The sequence below is a fragment of the Lepisosteus oculatus genome, chromosome 8 (genome assembly GCF_040954835.1).
Source record: "Lepisosteus oculatus isolate fLepOcu1 chromosome 8, fLepOcu1.hap2, whole genome shotgun sequence".
NCBI lineage: Eukaryota > Metazoa > Chordata > Actinopteri > Semionotiformes > Lepisosteidae > Lepisosteus > Lepisosteus oculatus.
The window spans coordinates 3,223,802-3,240,694 of NC_090703.1; the positions used below are offsets into that span (position 1 = coordinate 3,223,802).

Below are 16,893 nucleotides of genomic sequence, written 5' to 3' on the forward strand. Positions count from 1 at the left end.
TCAGTCATCTTTCCTAAGTAAGTTGACTGCTCAGGGGTTCATTGGAGGTTGAGCTTATAACTGGTACTACCCAATAGGTATTGTAATCATTCTGTATGTTTGCCACAGTCTTCAGAAGTTTAAGCACTGTAGATGAAGCTGAGAAGTGTATTGTGAACATTTTCATCGGTTGCATATCCTGTGTTGTGTTTGCACTTAAGTACCTGTCTCTTTCTACAGTGTTATACTCTTGTCTAACTTAAATTAAACTAATCAGCACAATACTTTCAATTATAACTATTACCTGTTGCCACAAAAAAAGGATACATTTAAAACTGTGGGAAAATGACCTAGGTATGCTTTATATTCCCAGTTTGTTTTCCCCTGTTTTGTTATGTAGTACCAGTAGAGGGCAGTGTTTGCTATTATACTGTACAGTACTTTCTTGAACCAGCAGAAGGTTGTATTTGCTATTATACAGGAGATTGTTGAACAAGTAGTCGGCTGTATTTGCGATCATAGTTTAGCGTGGGGGGAAAACTAAAGCCTTCATTTAAGCTGACGCAGAACATTGATCGTGTATATATTCCAGAATTTTATTATGGAAAATGAATAAATACAGAAAGTGTGTTTTTAAGAACCAACGTTTCTAACATATTTTCTGCTACTCTTTTAGGTCTATCATGAGAGACCAGTGATCAATATGATGCGCAGTGGTTTATTCACTCCATGAGTGAAGTCATATTTGAACCTGTTTTGAGAATTAAAAGGCCAATTGTGTCATTTTGGGGAGAAAAAAAGGTTGGAAACAAGCTAGAATTATCATTATAGCTTTCCGAAGGCCACAGTGGGAGATAGATGTCACACAGAATGTTCTGTCCTCTGACACACAAAATGCTTCTGCAGTAGTTGAACTAAGATGAAATATCTGAACACTGGCTGTGTTGGAGGAGAAGGTGGAAATAGCTCTGAGATTGTGAGTCTGTGTGCTTCTCTTCTCATAGTATAAACAAGGAGAATGTATTCAGGCTGTACAACTTTAACACTTGCTTTGGAATAGATTTCTATTTTCTCCGTGATCTCTTAACATCGCTCACATTCCTTCTACTGTGCAGTGTACAAGTTTACTAATTCTAACTCTTACTCTCTTCTTGCCCTGGAGAAAGCCAGGTATTTTGTCTTTTTGGGACTGCATGTCTTGTGAGTAGCTCCTGCATTGCTTTCTGATTATAATGAGTTGGATGTCGCCTTTTTATACATTTTACATGTGTTTTAGTGACCGGTTTTTCTACATAATAGTCTCCTGATAATTTCACTACACCACTAGTTTCAGCAGACTTCCACTGTGTCTGACTGGTAGGGGCAGATTTATTCAAGTAGTGAGAATCTGATTAAACAGTTGGAAGGTAGTTCTTTAGCAAAAAGCCATGGTTTTCTTAATTTCTCTATAAAGCAGTGTTTTTATTTTTTCCTAGGCTCTGTGATAATCTGTGTTAGGAGATGTGACTACAAAGTTTATTTAAGTATTCATAAATCAGTCTGTATAATTTAGCTGTGAAGGCATAAGTAAAAGCATTTTTCTGAAGAGCCAAAAGTAACAAAAAGATACTGGTTTGAATCAGGTAGATAAGTTAACATATGCATAATTTATATGTAATTGTCTGTCTGTATATAAATGTCTTTGAAATGAAAAAAGGTGGTCACATTAAACACCTTGTTTTCAGTGTCCAGGTCAGTTTCATCTAAGATTATGCTGTATATTTTGCCACCCAATCAACAGCCTTCAACTGTTATTTTATGGAACATAGGTCTTTGCTGAGGTGTGGAAGTCTGCTGGAACAAAGCTGAAGCCTCAAGGTAGCAGCCCAGCCCAACAGGAATTCTGTTCATCCATGAGGGAATTCCAGAGCAGGGCAGAGAGAGTTAGTGTCCAGTGGTGTACACCAGTTAGGACAGATGGCTGATGAATGACCTCGGTAGCAAACCTTTCCTTCTCTGCGACAGACCCGTAACGCTCTGTTAATTCTTTATGTGACTTTAGCCAATAAAGAGGACCTGAGCCAAAAGATCCGCCCGATTTCTACTGACGTTGGTAACAGCAACCCCAACATCAGCGACCTGATGGATGAGTTCATTCAAGAGAGGCTGCGAGCCAGAAGCACATCTGTGAGTGGTTGTCTCTCGTTCTGTCTGTTTTTATTGCTACTAGTAAATGTTAGTGCTGCCAAATGAGCATATCTGGATTTTTTTCTTTATTGTTTCGGAGATTCTTCACCATTCGGAGAGGTAATATGTGGGATAAATTCTTCGCACAGTGCTTTATCGTGTAATTGTGGAGGTGAAAGAATTACACAAAAAGTATTCTGAGGGAGCAAAGAGACTCATGGCCTCTCTTTTAAAGGAATTAAATTAAAGGAAAACAATGTCCACTTCGTCAGTAAAGTACATTCTTTCGATTACTGTTCTTACTGCTACGTTAGGACTGTGCTCTGTGTTTCTGTCATACTCCTAACCAGGTTGCTGAATTTCAGCACAGAACTGCCTGTGGGAGAGGGTAAAGATTGCTCCCTACGTTATGTTTAAAGGTTTATTTTTTGTGTTTTTCAAGTTTGCTGTATCTGTGTTCGCCAGGTATAGTAACTCAGTTCACAACAATCTCCAAGGTGCATGGGGGCTGGACTGCAGGGTGCTGTCTGAAATTTAGGTTTTCACATATTTGAGCATCGTACCCTCTGAAATGGGTTTGGAGATGGCAAGGCTACCAGAGTACACCTTTCTAGTACCTGTTCACCCTCCATGTGAGAAGTTCCCACAGGACCTGGAATATCTGTCATCTCATGAGTGCGACTAATCAGGGTACAGTGTACAGTGGAACAGGATAGTTATTTCTGTGATTAAAAAGAAATGTAAAGTGTATCAACAACAGTTGAAAATAGCTACATACGGTCTGTATTTTTTTTATTTTTCACAATATTGGTATTTCAGCTCCAATTGTGAACTTTACATCAATTTGTGCAATTAAGATGTGACTTAACACATGCCAACTCGTATATGGTGGGCCTGGTGTCTGGAGGGGTATTTGCTACTAAGACAAAGTTCTGCTTTGGTCGCGGGTGATGCGTTGTGTCCATTCCACCCTCATCCCTGCCGAAAGGATTGGTAACGGGAGATGCCACTTCCACCCTCTGACCCCTGCAGTAACAGGACTTGGACGTCGCCGCCATTTGGAAGAAACGGGTGCTGCTCTGGTTTGCCGTTGATAATGCTCTCCAAGTCAGAAACTCATGAGCTGTGTGTGAGGGGGGTTCACAGCTTTCTTCTTTAATGTTTGCCCACTTCCCTGCCAGAAAACATGGAAACAGTTCAGTTAACGATTTTATTTTCAGTGCACTAAGCGCTACTCAAGTTATACTTGGTGTCCTGTCTTGCAAGGCTGGCGAACCTGAGCGCAGGCCTGTCTGCGGTTGTTAGTTACGAGCAGTTAGTAGACCAAGCCAGTGCTCAGTTTAGGCCTCTGTGTGGTCCCGAAAGACTGATGGCAGGGTTGTCCTTGGTTGTCCCAGGGCGTCACAAGGAGAGGCAGCAGCCCTGGAAGCCTTGAGGTTCCCAAGGACTTTCCGGACCTCCTGAACCGCCAGAATCCCATGCGCCCTATCGACGACCCCGGCGTGCCCTCGGAGTGGACCTCCCCCGCCAGCGCCGGCAGCAGTGACCTCATCAGCTCCGACAGCCACTCCGACTCCTTCAACGCCTTCCAGTGCGACAGCCGCAAGTTTGACAGTAAGGCCGATTGCGGGAGGCGCCACACGTTCCAGCACACTCGCGGGCTGCAGTCCCCACTTGTGCCAGGCTGCTGCATGAGTACTTTACTGCAAGCATCGAGTCACAGAGACGGCATCGCTGCTTTTAGTGACTTGGTAAAAGGCGCAGTGCCCACTGGGCCACAGCTTGGGGTCAGAGCTTTAAAAAGTTCCTGAAATCTGTAACCTGGGCCAATAAAGCAGTCGTTTCTTTAAAAAAAAAAATTAAAAACTTTTTTCCCCCCCGGAACAAGTTCGAGTCTTACTTTAAAAATCCAGTCTTCTAGCCCTGGCTTGCTAACTACAGTGTTATCAAATTGACCACAAACCACGAATCTTTTTTCTATGCTGAAACTAACAAACGACATTTGAGCGTGTTGGTTAATCCTCAGGTCAGATCTGAGGATTGGGAGGATTGTTTGCTGTTGGATTTTAATTGCGATTCTGGTGTGCAGACTTCAGTTTGGGACCTGATGTTTCTGCTGTGGGGTCTCTGGAGCATGATGGATTACAGCTGCGACACCAGACGGCAGAGGAGCAGGAGCTGGCCAGCCTGACCACCCTGCACATCGATTCGGAGACCAGCAGCCTGAGCCAGCAGCCCCTGTCAGCAGACACAGTCACTATCACTGGTGAGTGGCTGGCCTTGGCCTAGGACTCGCATCATTCCTGTGGGCCTGGCTGTTTTTCATGCTGTACAAAAGCATATGAAATTTAAGCGTGTTGTACCTGGGAGAGGTGGGCGGGCATCTCCAAAATAGATATTTACTTATTTTTTATTTCTAATTGTAAGTTATATCCGTTACTAGACTTTAAAAAAGACCTGAGTACAGCCTGTTTCACATTTGTTAAATTGTAATGTTTCTCACCTCTTTAGTCTGCCATTGATTATCCAGGCTTGATGTATTCTTGCCACCAGTGTGTTAAGGCGCTCAGTGTCTTGCTTGCTTGCTGGGTGTGGTTCCCCCAGGGTCTGAAAGTGCCTCCCCACTGCACTCCCCCACTGGCTCCCGGTCCCAGACACCCTCCCCTGCCACGCTCAACGCCGACCACATGGAGCACAAGGACCTGCAGCTGGACGAGAAGCTCCACCACTCCGTCCTGCAGACTCCCGATGACCTAGGTATCCTTCAGACTAACGGGCAGAGCTCTGATTCAGCCAAGACAGCTAAAAAAAGAGATAAGTGATAGGTTTATTCCTTGCTGAAAAGAGAAGAAAGAAAACGCAACATTTTGGCTGTGGAACCTTCTTTGGGTGTGAGGCTCCGCAACGTTTTGGCTGTGGAGCCTCACACCCAAAGAAGGTTCCACAGCCAAAACGTTGCGTTTTCTTTCTTCTCTTTTCAGCATGGAATAAACTTATTACTTGTCCCTTTGCAGCCTACACATGCTGATGCAGCTACCCACCTGAACTACTAAACAAAGAGATACTGTATATACGCAGAAAATTCATTATTAAGTTGCTGGGGATGAGTTATTCTTGTCACTCGTTGCTGTTGCTGAAATATTGATGCATTTTCCAAAAGTTTTTCAAACCAGATGCTCATTAACCATTTTATATCAGTACTGTCCTACTGAAAATAAATTATCTTAAAAGAAGAGCTGGGAAGCATTTGAAGGTTTTCTGCTCTTTCAGAAGAGGATTTCTGCATTTTTGTCGAAACAGTAGAGATCTGTAATTTAGTCAAGTTTTAAATCGCAACTCTGATGTAATAATCTTTCCTTCTCCCTCTGCTCCTAGAAACCAGCGAGTTCCCAACAGAGGACTGCAGTGTGATGGCAGGAGGGAGTTTGACTGGCTGGCACGCCGATGTTGCCACGGTGATGTGGAGGCGAATGCTGGGAATTCTGGGGGACGTCAATTCCATCAAGGATCCTGAAATCCATGCTCAGGTCTTTGACTACCTCTGTGAGCTGTGGCAGAACCTGGCCAAGGTAACTGCCTGTGTGTGACCTAGCCTTTCACCTTGCTCCATGACAGACATTGCCGTCGAGCCGGTAATTGCTTCTGTTTGTGCTCCTTTGTGTTGAAAACTATAGATCCGAGACAATCTGGGTATATCACTAGACAACCAGACATCGCCGCCTCCTCCTGTCCTCATACCCCCGCTGCGCATCCTGACTCCTTGGCTGTTTAAAGTAAGTGCCACTGTTCTGCCTCGTCACGACTGTGTGAGTACTCTTGTGCAGCGGATAACCTTCTGAAATGGAAGTGAATGGGTCTTTCTGGTGGCCATTCGAAAACATTTGGTCTGAGTGAAGGTTTTTTTTAGGACCAGCCTTTGTCATTTTTCTCAGCCTGGAAAATGTAATTGAGCACCAATCGGACGAATTTGAAGTCTGATGTTGTACCTCAGAGGAAGTTGCTTCCTGTTCATCGGCTGACAAGTCAGTCTGCGGTCCTGTTGAGATTAGTAAGAGTTACTGATACCAAGTTCCCCCTGTAGTCGTCCCCACAAATAAGTTATTGAAAGTTCGTCCCCACAAATAAGTTATTGAAAGCATGGGGTTAAAAGCTGATTTGAGGAATGATTGCGCTGTGTTGTTTTGGTATTGAGATAACCTTTGTGCCTAACGCTGTGACCCCTAGGCTACAATGCTGACGGAGAGGTACAAGCAAGGGAAGCTTCATGCCTACAAGCTGATTTGTAAAATCATGAAAAGGCGACAGGACGTGTCGCCGAACTGTGATTTCCTGACACACTTCTACAACATCATGCACTGTGGGCTGCTGCACGTCGACCAGGTGATGTTCGCATATTTAAAATGTTAAATTTCAGGGGCTTCTGTGCAGAGATGTTTGTTTTGGAAAAATTTTGATTGTTCAGTGAGCACTCCTCACACATCCGTGGTACACCTGTGGAGGTGGTTTTGGTGGAAGGCGTGTATGTTGCGCTTCCATTAAAAGCACATGGCTGAAGCACAGAAAAACACATTTCTGTGGTTCAGCCTTGACGTTCTTTTTCTGTGGGAGTGATTTTTGCCTTTTTTCCTTTAGGACATTGTGAACACCATCATCAAGCATTGCTCTCCTCGCTTCTTTTCTATTGGCTTGCCTGGAGCTACCATGCTGATACTGGATTTCATCGTTGCAGCAAGCAGAGTGACCACCTCATCCTCTTTGAATGTAAGAGCCAGAACAGCCCCGTGCAGTGTTTTCCACCATTCTGATCTCTTGCACACGGCAGTTTCCATTAAAATCACATCTGAAATCCGCACCTTGAAGTTGTCGAACGATGTGAAATAATCTAGAAAATGTGCTGATCTAGAAGTAGGGATAGTAGAAATGGGTCCCCCTGGTATTTACCCCCCTTGATTTATTTAATGTAATGAATATCAAAACAAAATATGTTTCAATATTGTGAGCTGCGCCAGCATGCAGGCTGCCAAGGAACAAGTGTACTGTAGGTTTAGCACACGGTGGAAAATAGAAGGAAAAAACAGCATTGTGGCTGTTGAGCCCTCTTTAGGTGCTGACAGGATCGAAGGCTGAAATATTACTTCTACACTGAAAAGTAAAAAGAAAAAAAAACTCTACCTGTACCTTAAAACAGAATATTATGTCTTGCTGACTGGACGCTTTCAGCCTAATAGTAGGCAGCATGAGAGAGCCGCTGCAGCCTCTGTCCTGCTGCTGGTTCTGTGAATGGTAGAGACAGATGTCTTTCCTTCAGGCTCCCCGACTGGAAGCCCAGATCCTCCTGGGCTCGCTGGTCTGCTTGCCCAACTTGTACGAGGAGCTGCCAGCTCTTCACCCAACCACGGCGGATGTGGTGATGACCAAGTTCAGAGACGTCAAGGTGAGGCTGAGAAAACTGGCCTTCGTGAAGACTGACTCGGGTAATTTGTGTGACCTTTGAGCACGGTTCCCTGTTAATCCTGTTCCTTGAAAGGCATGGGGTTGTTTTTATGAAGTTAGTTTTTTTCCCCGCTCCATGTTTAACCAGCTTCTTAGGTGGCAGTGTCCAGATGTAACAACGATATATTTTTGTGAAATGCATCTCAAAATAATTCTTAGTATAAATACCAGAAATGGGTCAAAGATCTGTTAGTCCTTTTGGAATTTTTAAGCACTGCTGTTGAATGTGGTTTTTCCACTTCCCTGTTAAAGCTGTGAGTGAGCTCTGAAATGTTATCACTATTAATGGATTATCAGGCATTCTGGCCTCGGCACTAAAAAGGAAATCGCTGCTGTTGTTAAGAAGAAACTAATGCCATGCATGAGAGTGTTTTCTGTTTTAAAGGAGAAATTTACTTTGAGGCATTTCATAACAAACACATTGCTGTGCATGATAAGAAGCAATTTAGTGCTTCCAGAGGGAATTTTAAATTGGTTTCCTCTCCTTTGTCCAGCATTGTCCATATATTGACTAAATGAAGACTGAAAACACAATTTTTAAAATAAAAAATATTAACACTTTCATGCCAAAAGCATTTATTCTGCCATTTTGTACAGCATTCTATTGAAAACACTTTTAACATGGAGCACACCCAGCGTGACCTTGATAACGCATAACTGGAAGTTGACCAATGTTTTATCCTGATATTTGGATTTTTGTGGAGTGTTCAACCAGAAGTGGGCTGATGATTAGTCAATATCTGTTTTAATAAAGTACCACCACAATTCTTATCTTCACGAATCAACTTTTAAACAAATTATTGTATTCCCTCTGAATTGGTGGGAAATGTGTCTTTTAGAGATCATATCAGTCCAATTGTCCTATTGTGTCGGCTTTTAATATATCTGAGTTGGGCCAGATAAATCAATATTGGCCAGTCTGTAGTACAAACCAAATATTGTCAGAATGTGAAAATGAATGTGGGAACAATTTAACCTGGTTGTAAAAATGATGAAAGGAGAGGAGGAATATAAGCTCAAAAGCCAAAGTTTTCCTAAATAAAGCCATAGGACATTAGTATTTCTGAAACAGCAGGATTGTTCTTTTCTTCTCATAGTGGCATAGAGAATGCATCTGATTTTAGTCTTGGGCACTTGTTGTGTTTATCGTATGTGTTGGATGTGTTTATGGAAGGCGCAGTACATTGAGATTTCCAGCTGTCGGTCTCCACATGGCCGTCAGGCTTTGTGTTATCATTTGGATGGTGTTCATGACCTTGTGAGCAAAAACGTCTTTTGTTTTCTGGAAAAAAAACTGTGTTTATGGCATGTACATAATGGGTTATTGTGTAGGAAACGTCCCCATGGGTTGTGTTGAGGAATGACAAATCAATTTAAAAAACAAAAGCTAATTGGTTCTCTTGTGTGTCTCAGATGACAACACTGGCTGTTGTCCCCATCATTCGGAAACAGCTGACTCAGCTTGTAGTGTTCGCTGAGGGAAAGCTCACCCCTCTGTTACAGCTCTCTAACTGCACAGGCACCTGGGACGGTCAGAGAGAAACTCTCCGGGTGACCTCTGTCCTGGGCTTTGTCAGTCAGTCTATTACACCTATTAGCTACTGGCTAGTCTGGGCGACAGTCATCAGTCACCAGTCCTTCTCACTCACAAAGGTGAAGTGTTTGGGTGATGTTGTAACTGGTGTGTATCCAGCATGCACAGGACCTTGCTTGACCGAAAGCAATTTGTTTCTCCCTCCCTCGGCTTTGTTACGATTGTTAGATGTGTTTTCCTCTTCTGGTCCTTGGATTTTTGTATGAATTGAGTGTTGTAATATTTGACCTGTTCATGTTTTCTTTCTTCACTGACTTTAAGGAGCACATCATTAAACACATACTCAGCTCAGCCCGGGAAGAGCCATCTGCCCCAGCAAGGTACAGTGTATTGTTTGACTTTATTATGTTTATTATTTAAGGGTTATAACATGAACTTTCCTTTCTGATATATTTGTTGTCATAATTTGTGTGCTTGGAGTTTTCCTGGGAGGGAAGGGGTTGTCTGCACATCATGGTTCACAGCAGATCAATGTTTAGTCATGTGTCTGGTCATCCAGACGGATTAGTAAAGTGTCATTTTAAGTAATCCACTGCCAATCCGGAGCAAAGGCGTTCAGAAGATTATGGGATTAAACATTCTGTCTTTTGTTTACAGATTAGTGAAAAGGTGCTAGTTTTGGCAGCAGCACCACAGTGGAAAACACTAGCCATGTAAGGACAGTCTAATCAGGGTTTGTGTGTTTTGATGACACTTAGCATAGGCTTTTATTACTCTAACCTCGTCAACTGGCCCTGGAGGTCAGCAAGTGGGATTCTGTAAGCGATAAAAGAGATCTGATCCTAGATGGACATTTTTTGTGAGAGCTCTGATAGCGTGTCTCATTCTTTCGCTTACCTTCCTCTTAATTACATATTGGGCATTTCAGCTTCTGTCCACCAAAATGTTTCTACAGGTTATGAAATCATCTCAAGTCAATCAGGGGGAGAGTTAGTTACAGATTCTGTGTACTTTATAAAAAAATCTACTTTACAAAATACTCCTCATGTGTGCCAGCTATCTGACTTGAATTTGCCAATGTATGTAGTGGCTCCCAGGAGAGGAACACGTCAACAGACAGGCAGGGAAGGCTGACATGACTGGCTATCAATTATCTTTGTCTCTGTTTCTACACTGTTTTCTGAAAATCACATACTAACCCCGTATTTTTGTTATTAGAACAGACATGCCACCAAGTAATTTTTCATGTACTGGCTATTTTTGCTATTTTGCTTTTTTATGTTGAGATAAATAAGTTAAGTTATCCGGAAAGAAGCTTTATGCGTTTTTAAGCAGTGCTGCTGACTGTCTTCAGTGCCAGTGAATCTTGTCTCATCCCCATCTCGTATCACGAGCTGCGTCTGTTTTCCAGGTGCGTTGCTCTTTGCAGCTTGGGCATTTGGCTGTGTGAAGAGCTGATGCACAACACACGCCACCCTCAAATCAAAGAGGCTTTGAATGTCATCTGTGTCACGTTGAAGGTATCGGCATTTACACTTCGTCTGGGAAAGCCCCCTGATGGACAGGGTTCACAAAGACATGGCACAATTCTTTCCTCGGGATTGTAGAAATAGAACTTTTCATGTTAAACTTCTGCTTTTCGTCAAATCTGCTGCGAGCTTGTTTGGCTCGGAGGAATACTGTTGATCAGCGTTCAAGAGAGAAGAAGATTATGGCCCCTCTGCTAAATCTGGACTGTCAACATATTTGGCTTCCTAATACAATGGACAGAAGGCTAATCCACTGAAGAATGTGCTATACAGACTTCAAGGAATTATATCTTTTTTTTGTCTCAAATTATGGCACAGTGCTGCTTTAAGCAGATCTCTGACTGCCATGTTGTTATTTAAAATTATTAGCCAAGTGAGAGAAACACTTTTTAAAACAGCTTATTAAAGAAAGTTTTAGAAAAAAGCCACGGAGAGATGAATTATTAAGTTGTAGCAGAGCAGAAACTGACATATTACATCTCCAAGCAACACATTGAAAATTAATGCTTGGGACCATTCCAGTTTTTGGAATTAGTTTTCTGAAAGCTTCGTCTTTCCTTAATCCTGTTACAGTTCAAGACAACTATGGGTTGCTGTTTTAGCACATATTCTGTCATCACATACACAGTATGCCTGTTTTACATGTTGTTTTTCTTTCTCTTTTCAGTTTCCAAATAAAACTGTTGCACAAGTGGCATCAGATATACTGCACTTGCTCATAAATTATGTGGATAATCTTCAGGGTTTCCCAGCTCATTCTCCCAAGAAAATAGTAGAGGTAAGTGCACTTCTGCAGTGGGGAAAGGTCAAAGGCTATCCTTTATTATTAGTAGCTGGTCGGTGTACCATTGTGTTATTCAGAAGTGTGGACTGGAGGCAGTATTAGTGTGATTTTCTGTATGTATTTAGGAAGAATGGCCCTCTGCTAGCCTGTTATCAAGACTGAAATTGTATTCTGTCATTGCAGATCCTTATAGCAACCATCACTTACCTGCTTCCTTCAACAGAATCATCCCCTCACGAGGCTGATAAGAGGGTAAGTGAATTTCACACTCCATACGTGACGGTGGTGTTTAAGCTTCTTAATATCATTCTAGTTAAACCAAAAGACATTTTATTTCACACATCGAATCTGTTGATACAATGAAGTTTTAAAACCTCTCAATCATCATTGTTAGGCACAGTGTGAATCTTTTTGTGTTAGTTTAGTTGAAGATAATGGTACATGCGATACTTTAGGAAAAGTTTAAATCCTTATACAGATTTTTCTACCTTAGGAGGTTTACATGCTGTAAACCCTCACTATGCAAAACAAACTATGCGTTTCATAGAATATGATCTTCCCAAAAATGAAACGCAAGTCATCGGTTCACTGTCTCATTTATGCATCTGCCTTTGCTAGGGTTCTGAATTGGGACATTATTGTTCTTGCAGTTGGTAGTGTCCCTCCTGCTGTGCCTGTTGGACTGGGTTATGGCCTTACCCCCAAAGACCCTACTGCAGCCAGTGCACGTTGGTGGACCAGATAAGGATAAAGCTGAAAAATCTGTCCTCAGCTGCATCTACAAGGTGATGAGTGTTCTGTAGGCAAATATGCATTTGGGTTAAAAAATCATGCCAGCTTGAGAACACGTGAGTTAAAGTACTATACCTCTATTAGCTACAGTATATCGAGGTGGATGTTGACCTCGCTCGGATCATACAAATGCTGTGACTGTCTTAAGGTAATTCGTTGAACATGCAAGTACACTTTTGAAGTGTATTGCACCCAGACGAGTAATCGTTCGATCCTAATCTAGGCTTCAGAAGACCACGGCAGTCTTGGTGAGAGTGTACTGTAATTGGGCTTATCTCTCTCTCTTTTGTGTGAGGTTCTCTTATACTAGTTTCCTTATTTTTGTAGCTTAGGCTTGAGAGGGTGTCGGCACCATTTTCAGACACATGTGCTGTTTTTCTGGATTTTGAGGAATCCATGTAGCCTAAGCTTTTTGACTTTAACACCTTTATAGCTTAAGTCTTATTTAAGTCAAATAATTCTGATTTAATAATTTCACCAGTTTAAATTGGTGATTCATTTAGATGTCTGCTGTTTAGTTGTCTTCATTATGCGAAGTGGTTCTTTCTGATTCTACTTGTTATTTCTCTATGGGCCTTATTGAAACAGGTTCACACTTAGCTAGCATGCAGTAAAGTCACTGGAGTATACACAGCAGTCATTTAAAACACCTATTACAGCACTCGCCACAGCTGCAGCCTTGATTGTCTTTGTTAACTCTTGAGCTCCTGGCTGGTGTCGCACTGCCATTAAAGTTAAAGTTGACATTTAGCCGTTTGGAGGATAGGGAAGGAATGAAAAAAGACGTATATACAGTCTCATTTAAAAACGATGAAAGATGAAATATCCTGCATTTTGTATGTTTTTTCCCCCGGTCGTGACACAGTTGTGCTTTCTTTTATTTAATTCCCTGTTCTCCCCTGTCCTGTAGGTGCTTCATGGGTGTGTATACGGAGCGCAGAATTTCACCAACCCCAGGTATTCTCCTATTAACCTGTCTGACCTGGCCAGCGCTGATTACGACCCTTTCCTTCACCTGGAGAGCCTGAAGGAGCCCGAGCCCCTGCACTCCCCGGACTCGGAGAGATCTTCCAAGCTGCAGCCGGTCACCGAAGGTAGGCCCGCCCGGCCCGGCGTCTCCGTCTCCTCCCGGTTCCTCTGTGGAGGCTCGAAGGGACGGCGTTCTTTACCGCAGGTCTCCATGGCAACTCCCCCGCAGCCCCCGCCCGGATATTCTCAAAAACGTGGAGTGTTCTTCCTGTCGCCGTCCTCTCAAGCTGACCCGACAGACCGATCTGAGCTCATTTCAATAATGGGGAGGGAAATGTTGTTGTGGGATATATGAGCCTTGATGCATTGCCCAAATGAGAGGCAATAAAGTAATAAAGTTAGAGGAGTTTTGTCAGTATAACACAGTGATGCGGGAAGTAAATGATCACCGATGGGACCATTTTAGGTGATGAAGGGGCTGAGCACACGTATTTTAATAACCCTCAGCCTCTCTCTCAGCCTGCGAGGTACAGTAATTGCGAACGTGTTCCTCAGTGTCCGTTGTTTCAGTAATGCCATGGAGGAGACTGAGTCGAGCTGTGGTCATTGTTGAGATACAAAGGATCTGCCACAGATCTCAACGGGAGGAGCAGGTGGGGGGCGGGTGGACACTACCCTGCACGGGGACTAAGCAGTTAAAAGCCTTTTTAAAAAAATCAATTCACACTCTAACTTCACCCTTAGAATTAAAAGCAACATTGAGACTGGCAGCAAAAAGAAAATTGAAACAGATGAGCTTAATACTTGTAGGTAGCTTGTCCCATAGTGCTGTTCTCAGCCTGTATTAGGCTTTCTCCTCATGCCTCCTTAAGGGTATTAAGGACTAGATAAATGCAGAATCGTTCCTTTTTGCAGCGGCTGTGTGTTTAACAGCAGGTGATTTTGTGGTCTGTAGTGTCTACGTGCTGCTTTTTTATCAAGAGAAAATTACTAATCATTGTGGCCTTGTGAGAGGCATGCTTCTTCCAACTTAAGCACTTTTTTTTGGCAGAGAAACCTGAATGCAGAGATGTCCTTAATAGGCTCAGCCCCGGGATTTGACAAGTCTAATTGTTGAGTATTAAATGGAATAGCTGTAATTATTCAGTTTGTGCCAAGTTGCGATCAAACAGATGTACATTTTTTATATACTGTATATTTTTTGTTGACCCTATTTATTTGTAATAATAGCAGAAAATGTTTTGTGTATTTCATTTGTTTGAAAGAGCATGCCTAATGTAAACGCTATTGTCTCTTTTTCTGATTACATTTCATATGACATGGGAGGGATAGTACTGATTAGAGCAGGATATGTTAGGAATCTGTAAGGGCAGAGAATTAACAGCAGTCATGTCGGTGTTGCTGTGCCTATTTACTTTATCACTTGCTTAATGCTTTCTGGCTGTCTTGAAAATTGAAATTAACGATGAAATCCTAATGATTTCCCCTTGCCCCTTTGGTAAGATCTACCAATCTATGTTAGTGGTTTCTCATTTTTCTCGGATAGATGCATATTTGTTTTATTGAATTTTGCAAGCGATTTATAAACTGTGAAAGGAGAACATTTTTCTGTGTTACTGGATTAACGTTCATAGCTTCCTGGTATAGATTTTTTCTGTGTATCAGATTGTAATTTTTAATTGGATCCCTTTAGCCCCTGGTAGTTTAGCTGGACAGAGTAAAGTTAAATGTGATATTATGTGACTGCAAATTATGAGCTAAATGGTACTGTGATGCCACGTCATAACAAAGGAATAGGGCACACCCATAAAAAGTCATTTTGTATTATTAGACACCGCTCAATACACTGTGTAACTAACGGTAACTGCTCATCTTGCTCTCTTTGGGCCTTTGTTGCTGTTTTGCACCCGGGCCACCCGGTTTTAGCCACGGTTTTCACACCTTGTCAGTACGAGCACGAGTCGATTTAAAGCCACGCACCCTCTTCCCAGTGCTGTTCCGGCCCCAGGTGGACATGTTTGATGGCAGCTCTGGAGGAGGTGCGTGTTACAGGACCGTCTCTGTTCCTTTGCAGTGAAAAGCCGCATGCAGCAGGGCCTCATCTCCATCGCCGCACGGACGGTGATAACGCACCTGGTGAACCACCTGGGCCACTACCCCATGAGCGGGGGGCCGGCGATGCTCACCAGCCAGATCTGCGAGAACCAAGACAACCCTTACAGCGAGTGCCCCGAGCTCTCCACCGAGCTCTTCGAGAGCCCCAACCTGCAGTTCTTCGTGCTGAACAACACCACCCTGCTCTCCAGCCTGCAGATCCGGGCCGAGGACAACATCCCTGGGGGAGGCATGTCGGCTGGCCTCACCACGACCAGCTCGACCGTGCGGATCATCGTCCGGGATATTTCCGGCAAGTACTCCTGGGACTCGGCGATCCTGTACGGGCCGCCACACTGCAGCCAGCCTAGCCAGCCGCTCCGGTTCCTGGAGCCCCAGCCCCGCCAGGACGAGCCGGGCGATGAGGAGGCGCTGCAGGAGGAAGACGGGGGCGAGGCGCAGGAAGAGGACGTGGAGATCCTAGAGGAGGAAGACAGCGAGGAAGAGGAAGGGCTGAAGGACTTCATGGCCCCCCTGGCCAAGCGGAGGTGCAGGGAAGCGGTGCCCTCCTGGGACTCCCTGCGAGATGACGAAGACGCTCTGGACGAGATGCTGCAGTACCTGGGCACCACCAGCCCCGAGTGCCTGCAGCGGGCGGGGGTGCCCCTCAACACCCCGCCGCCGCCGCCCGGCTGCGTGTCGGAGAAGCAGGAGAACGACGTCATCAACGCCATCCTGAAGCAGCACACGGAGGAGAAGGACTTCGCTGAGCGGCGCAGCAACGACCTCCACATGAGGGCCATGGAGCAGGAGGAGCCCGCTCCCACGATGCCCCAGTCCGCCTTCTACTACTGCAGGCTGCTGCTCAACATCCTGGGCATGAACTCCTGGGAGAAGAGGTACAGGCCTTGGGCCCCGCTCTTAAACTCTTCCCCCAGCCGCTGAATTCCAGCGCTGCCCTCTCCGTTTGTGCCGCTTTTCCTTTTAAACCAAAACTGAAGGTCTTCTGTTTTCAGACAACATTAAAAAGCAACCAATGTGCTCAGCCAAGTACTAACATAGTATGTAGATATTAATATCAGGTAACATTTGTTTATTTAATATTTCGGGGAGGTGTTCCTTAAAACTTTTCCGTGCATCTTTTTTTCTCCACCCTGGGCTGTTTGGTTGTCACGGTATGTTTATGTCTCTTCTGTCTTTAAAATTTTAAATTTTACAGTTAGCTCAGTGCAGTCAGTATCTTGAAAAGATCAAGTAAACTTGACTAAAACTCGGCTGAAATAACTGAATATGTCTAGTCGATCGTAGCTGGAGGAGATAGAGGCATTCTCACCTTTAATTGAATAGAGCTATTTACTTTTATAATTCCCATTTCACTGGCAGTAACACAGTACTGGAGTGTTGAGGTTCTATTCAGTTTCCTCCAACAAAAGACATCTTAACAGTTTGCTTGTATATAGAGATGTAATGAAAGGTGCATTATTTGTGTAGCAGCAGTAGTACATTTACTCATTACTAATATGCAAACTAAAAAAACACATTACTTTGAAATC

The 16,893-nt window shown here is 43.6% G+C and overlaps 1 protein-coding gene across 13 annotated transcripts in view; it reads left to right on the forward strand.

The window, feature by feature from the left end:
• Nucleotides 1–16,893, forward strand: part of ralgapa1 (Ral GTPase activating protein catalytic subunit alpha 1) — a 64,943-nt gene that overhangs the window by 20,794 nt on the left and 27,256 nt on the right. For all 13 annotated transcript variants that reach the window (XR_001478758.2, XM_015350327.2, XM_069193017.1 and 10 more), the window contains 16 exons: nucleotides 2,021–2,145; nucleotides 3,543–3,759; nucleotides 4,235–4,411; nucleotides 4,750–4,902; nucleotides 5,521–5,714; nucleotides 5,820–5,918; nucleotides 6,370–6,525; nucleotides 6,778–6,906; nucleotides 7,454–7,579; nucleotides 9,494–9,552; nucleotides 10,584–10,692; nucleotides 11,369–11,479; nucleotides 11,669–11,737; nucleotides 12,136–12,270; nucleotides 13,188–13,371; nucleotides 15,321–16,239. Coding sequence is in view for 12 of the 13 variants with exons in the window: in XM_015350327.2 (XP_015205813.2) it covers nucleotides 2,021–2,145; nucleotides 3,543–3,759; nucleotides 4,235–4,411; nucleotides 4,750–4,902; nucleotides 5,521–5,714; nucleotides 5,820–5,918; nucleotides 6,370–6,525; nucleotides 6,778–6,906; nucleotides 7,454–7,579; nucleotides 9,494–9,552; nucleotides 10,584–10,692; nucleotides 11,369–11,479; nucleotides 11,669–11,737; nucleotides 12,136–12,270; nucleotides 13,188–13,371; nucleotides 15,321–16,239 (2,962 nt within the window). In the remaining variant the exon portion in view is untranslated. The remainder of the gene's footprint in view (nucleotides 1–2,020; nucleotides 2,146–3,542; nucleotides 3,760–4,234; nucleotides 4,412–4,749; nucleotides 4,903–5,520; nucleotides 5,715–5,819; nucleotides 5,919–6,369; nucleotides 6,526–6,777; nucleotides 6,907–7,453; nucleotides 7,580–9,493; nucleotides 9,553–10,583; nucleotides 10,693–11,368; nucleotides 11,480–11,668; nucleotides 11,738–12,135; nucleotides 12,271–13,187; nucleotides 13,372–15,320; nucleotides 16,240–16,893) is intronic.